A 6,000-nucleotide genomic window follows, 5' to 3' on the forward strand; every position below is an offset into this window, starting at 1 on the left:
TTAGCAAGCTGAATATTTTGTCTCTAAAAAGGTCCACATGCTTTTTTAGGTGATGAGATAAAGCTCCCCGCCTCTCCTAGAGGGACTCCAAAAAAGACTAAAGTTGAGCCGTACAAGCTGACATCCCAGCAAAAGACCCTTATTAAAGATGATGAATCCAATGAAAAACTATGGAATGAAGTACTAGAAGCTCTCAAGGATGGACCGGTATGTCAGATACTCCTCATCCCAGAACTGTAGTAGCAATAGCTACCTGTTTGTCTTCAGACCTGTGCCTCTTGGCCTCACTACTTACAGGGGAATAGCCTCGCTGAGTTCCATGGGAAACATTCCTTTGAGTCAGCAAGGGTGAAGGGATGGCTATCTTCATTCAGAATGCTGCAGCCAGGACTGTTGTGCATTGAATCCTGTTTCTGGCTTCCTCAGTTGTTGTAAGCTCTTCAGACAAGAATAACTTCCAGAAACTACTTCCATTCAATTATGTCAACTGCTGTTTTGCTACCTGGAAGTCCATAGCATGACTCAAATTGAATACTAAATATTCTGATTGGGGTAATCTGTTGTAATTTAGGTTCCTTTCTTGGAATTCTACAGAATATTCTGCTTTCATCTTCAATTTAAAAAAGTCTCTAGCATTTTGCAGTTTCATGAATGGTGTCTTCAGTAATTTTGGATTGTGCTGCATGTTTGGAGAACAGTAGTAATGGAATGACTCTGTATTTTCTCTCCTAGAAATTCCTGAATAAAGTGGAAGAAACCTTCCTGTGTATTTGCTGTCAGGAGGTGGTATTTCGGCCAGTCACAACAGTGTGCCAGCATAATGTGTGCAAGGTGAGTAGCCAGGATGTCTGTTGCCCAGTAAGAAAGCTGTGAATTTCCCTATTCAGAATAAAACTTCTCTACAGCCTTTAAGAATTGTATTATGGCTTGACCGTTATGTAATAGTTCTTCTCAAAAGTAAATCAAGGTGTCTTTCTATCTTTGTTACGGTCACGTGAATGATTACTTGAATATTCTGTGACACAGAAGTGCCTGTAATGGACTATCCACTGTTCTTTCCTGCCAGCATCTGAGTAAGAGACAGCAAAAGATTAATCACTGTTGGTTGAGTAAGCCTGCTAGCCTATTTAACTATTGTTTGCAGGGTCGTTGGTACCAGGATATTAGCGGGACAAGATACTGCCTCACCCACCTCGTGCCCCCCACTTTAACTCTTGACAGACTTGTAAATATGATTGTGAGAACTGTTGTGAATTATTTCCTGCAGAGACAGTGACTGTTCTTAGCAACTGTGGAGTTCTTGCTCTTTCATAGTGTAATCATATATTGAAACAATCCATATCATGTATTTAAACCTTGTGTCTGACCAAATCTCTTCACAGAAGAAAACTTGCAAATACTTCCACTGTCAAATAGCAGCCAATCTGGGTTTTTTCAAGTGAATTGACTTTGCGCATACCTTCTCCTCTGCCCAATAAGGGCTGTGTAAAACGAGTGAAGCTCTGCAACTTAATCTCTTAATGTCTCTTCTGTTTCTTTCCTCTCCCAGGATTGTTTGGATCGATCCTTTAGAGCAGACGTGTATAGTTGTCCAGCTTGTCGCTACGATCTTGGCAAAAACTATACTATGCAGGTGAACGAAACGCTGCAGGCCCTTCTAACTCAGCTCTTCCCTGGTTATGGCAATGGACGATGATTCTGTAAAGCACTTCTAACTTCGTTTTGTTTAAACTTGTTATTGGGTTTTCAGTGGGCTTAATTTAAAGAAATAGTTTCCCTTCCCCAAAAAAGTTTTAAGTCTTCCTTGTTATAAAATCTATAAACTTTGCGAAATCTTCTTTTGTATGTTTGTGGGTATTTTGTTTTTGTTTAATGTTGGATTTTGAGCTCCCTTTTTTTTCCCCCCTGAAACCTGCCATTCATCAGCACAGTGTGGTTTTTTGTTTTTTTGTTTTTTTTAATGGAATTACAAACTTCTTCCGGTAAGGCTGCTAAAGATCATGACAAAGTTCTCAATGTTCCCTATATTTTTGTATTCATTCAGAAAATGGCTTATTTGCTTAGAACAATCTTTATGAAGTCTATGGATTTGGCCATAAAAATAGATCTGGGTATCTCTGTGGCAGCATTTTGATGCTCCAGTTGTACAAGATGGTTCCTGGCTTATGACTTGTGACCTAGGTTGTTTTTTGGTAACCTTTTTTTCCCTTGTGCTTGTATCAAATTTTATTAAAAGCCATTCCCCACCAGTTTTGTCCACAAAAAGCCTTCACGCATTAGCCAAGTAGTTGGGGCAATAAGAACTACTACCTCAGTTGGACTTGTCTCTTACTTAGGGAACTATTTGTTCAACCAGGTGCTATCTTCTATCCAGAATGCCATAGTAGAACATACTAAAGCCATTTTTAAGTGCCTTTGGTCCTTTATGGGAAAGACAGGGGTCTGAATTGCCAATTTTTTTTTTTTTAAGCACTGTAATGTTTAAATTGCCAGCCGGATTTCTTTTGGGTAAAAGTAACACGGTAGCTGTATGTCAGTAGTGTGGAGTTGCAAATTTTAAGGTTTTTTCCTGGTGCTAGATGTATTATCGTAACATGCATTTACTTTTTCACTGCATTTCTACCTAGAAACGAAGAATAAGTTGTTGAAAATTGTTAATTAAACATCTGATGATTGTACATGAGACCAGGAAACCTTAATTTTGTGAACGGAATGTCTTTTCCTAACAGTACCAAAGTTAGCAGTTTAATACCTCAGCATACCAGGGTCTTTTTAATTACACTTTAGAGCGCACAGACTGGAACAAATATGCCTGTTTTTTAACTTTTACCCTTTTTAAAATTATAATGTTAATATGTTAGGGAAAAACTTTTTTTTATAGTTTTTTTGCTGAATTTGTCACATTTTGTAAAATGTGCAAGTTGAAATTCTCAAAATAAATATCTTTTCAGATTAAAATGTTTGCCTTTTGTCTCCTTAAGTTTTGAGATTGTGAAAATATTTCAATATTGAGATTAATTAAAATCTAAATTGGGATTCCTTTGAAAATCCCACCCTAGATCTAGTATAAATGCAAGAACAAGGTAGAAATTAATATGAATTTAGAAAACTTCATACTCTTAACACTTTTGTTAAAGGGAACAAGGAAATGGATTTTCAGACACATCTAGTTCTGGAGGATTGTATTGGTGATTCATTATAAGGAACTCATTAAGATTTCTACCTCTGTCACAATTTTTGTCAAGGTAACAAATAAGATTGTGGAAAATAACAATACTGATAAGATACCTTTGAAAGCTATTGCATTGACTCTATAAGAGAGGATTATATAGTACACCTCTACCCCGATATAACGCGACCCTATAGAACACTAATTCGGATATAATGTGGTAAAGCAGCACTCCAGGGGGGTGGGGCTGCGCACTCCAGCGGATCAAACCAAGTTCGATATAATGCGATTTCACCTATAATGCAGTAAGATTTTTGGCTCCCGAGGACAGTGTTATATCGAGGTAGGATGTAATTGAAAAACAAAATGCATGTGTAAAATATTCCTGCAGATGTACACTTCTTTATATGAAGGATCTAGCTATCTGTGAAAAACTGTCTTGCTCTTACATTCTGCAGTTTAGGGCTGTTGAACTGTGCAGAAGAGTGCTTCATGTAATCTGTTGGACACCATTCATTGGAATAAGGTTTTCTTGTTTGCCTTTGAGGAACTTCCCTATGGCTTTTACCTTCATTTAATACCTTCCTTCTTTTCCCTCTTCCCCAATCAGTTGGAAATTGTTGTTTGTCTACACCACAAAGAAAAATCCACTGTACAGAGTCTCTGAACCCAGGTCAATTGACTCAGGCTCATGGGGCTTGGGCTTTGGGGCTAAAAACAGCAGTACAGATGTTCCTGCAAGGGGCAGAAGGATCTTGGAGAACACATGTTTTGACTAGAAAGTTTTGCTGGCATACTGCTGATCGCTATTTTGGCAGTGGGCGTTCATATCTGGCTGCCTTTTGCCACTGCAACGTCCTGCAATGCTAATTGTATCACCTAAAGACTTTTTTTGTATAGACATCCTCGTATCCCTGCACTGCCCTCTGGCACTTTAACTTGTGGGGAAAGTTTTGCAGTGTATTGTGGTGCTGCTGTCTACTGTGGGCTACCATCACTTTCAGGGAATTGTGAGACTGTGAGGTCTGTTCCATCCAATAATGTACTTTTTTTTCCCCCACACTGTTTTTTCCATCTTGCTGCTAAAAAACAGAGATTCAACACAAATCGTGGGACTGAGCCAGTGATTTTTCTAATTGTGGAACCACAGTAGCTGGACATATAACAGGGATACTGAGGATGAATGGATGAATAGACCGTGAATGAAGCTGACTAGCTGCTGCGGGTATTCACAGACCAAGAGCGCATAGTGGAGTGGTGGCTTTGGGCCTGTACAATGAGGAGAGGGGTGGGACTAGAACATAATCCAAATCTGCAATGACCAGCAGTGGTTCCAGAACTTTTGGATGCACAAGGCCATGTTCTGGAGTTCTGTGCCAAGCTCACCCCAGCCCTGCAGTTCCCAGACACAAAGATGAGAGCTGCTCTGCCAGTAGAAAAGTGGATGGCAATTGCTGTCAGGCTATGGGCAATCAGTTTGGTGTTGGAAAATCTGCAGGGGGGGGGTCACTCATGCAGGTATGCAAGGTGACTAAGTGTATCCTGCTGCACAGGACTGTCATATTGTGCAACATGCAGGAAATAGATTGATTCAATGAAAAGGGCTGGTAAGGTGATATATGGGATACATATTCCAATTTCCTCCCAGTTGTTGGTCTTCTCCCCCAACTTTTCACACTCCATTATTTCTCAATTCATAAACTGAAGAAGTAATTCACCATGAATATGCAATCACTGTCTCACCATGGGTAACTTACTGACATGGAAAGTTGGCTGATCAGAGAAGGCTGCTCTTTTCTGTAGGAATACAGGCCTTCATTTGACAAGCTGAAAGCAGGGACACTTTCCCCAGTGCAGCCTATTGATGCTATAATGAGATTGCAATACCAACTGTGATTCTCTGGAACTCAACCTCTCATTGGCTTCCTGGCTTATGAAGTCATTCAGTGGGTATCTGGACAGAAAAAAGATTTAAGTATTGCCTGAGCAGGTGCAAGATGGGTGTGGAGTGTGTTTGGAAAATTGAAGAGCAGGTGCATATGTCTCATAACCATGCTTGCTTGGTCTCAGCAAAAAAGATATTCCTGTTGCTGCATGCTGTGTATTGCATAATATCTGCAAGGCCAAGGGGGAAATGCTATTACCAGGTGGAAAGGTGCTGGCTTTTGAGCAGCCTGAGACAAGACCAATTATTGGTGTTAAGTGCTGTGCAGGTAAGGGAAGTGTTAAAAGCATACTTATGGTATGTGGTACCTAGCCAGTTACCTGGTTTATCAGTTGTGGTGGTGGGGCATTTGTATCAGTGTTTGAAGACCCAGATTTATTCTGTCATACAACAAAACTTTTTGAATTGCATTATAAATGTTTAAAGTAAAATCCCCGGGGGCGGGGAGTGTATGCTGCTAGTCCTACTCCAGGTGTTGCTGCAATTTAGATGTAGTCAAAATTGTTGTTCTTGTAGACTAGACTGAACTTGGATGGAAAGGATACTGGGGCAGGGAGGACAGGTGTCACTGGAGTGAGTTCTTCAACCCTTGGCAGAAAGAATAGTTAGGTGCTACAGTCTATTCTCCCTTTAACTACAAATAGATGGGAGTGGGAAAGATCCCTTACAAAAGCTGCACTATGCACCTTTTTATCCTAATTAAAAATTACTTTCTTTTCCTGCTGTGCTAAGGTAGAGGAAAAGCACAGTTGCAAGCAGGAAGTATTTGTAATGCTGCTGGAAACTTGCAGTGGGGACCTGCACTTACTTCTCAACAGCGTTTTTAGGGTAGACCGGGCTGGTAGAGAATCAGGTGCGGGTGAAGGGGTGGTGGCTTTACCAGGGC

At 40.3% G+C, this 6,000-nt stretch overlaps 1 protein-coding gene across 3 annotated transcripts in view; it reads left to right on the forward strand.

The window, feature by feature from the left end:
* Positions 1-2,952, forward strand: part of UHRF1 (ubiquitin like with PHD and ring finger domains 1) — a 43,569-nt gene extending 40,617 nt beyond the window's left edge. For all 3 annotated transcript variants that reach the window (XM_054013646.1, XM_054013644.1, XM_054013645.1), the window contains 3 exons: positions 50-207; positions 733-831; positions 1,550-2,952. In XM_054013646.1, coding sequence (XP_053869621.1) covers positions 50-207; positions 733-831; positions 1,550-1,696 — 404 coding nt within the window. In that variant the 3' untranslated portion in view covers positions 1,697-2,952. The remainder of the gene's footprint in view (positions 1-49; positions 208-732; positions 832-1,549) is intronic.
* Positions 2,953-6,000: the final 3,048 nt, after the last annotated feature.

Source organism: Malaclemys terrapin, chromosome 24, assembly GCF_027887155.1.
Source record: "Malaclemys terrapin pileata isolate rMalTer1 chromosome 24, rMalTer1.hap1, whole genome shotgun sequence".
Taxonomy (NCBI): Eukaryota; Metazoa; Chordata; order Testudines; family Emydidae; genus Malaclemys; species Malaclemys terrapin.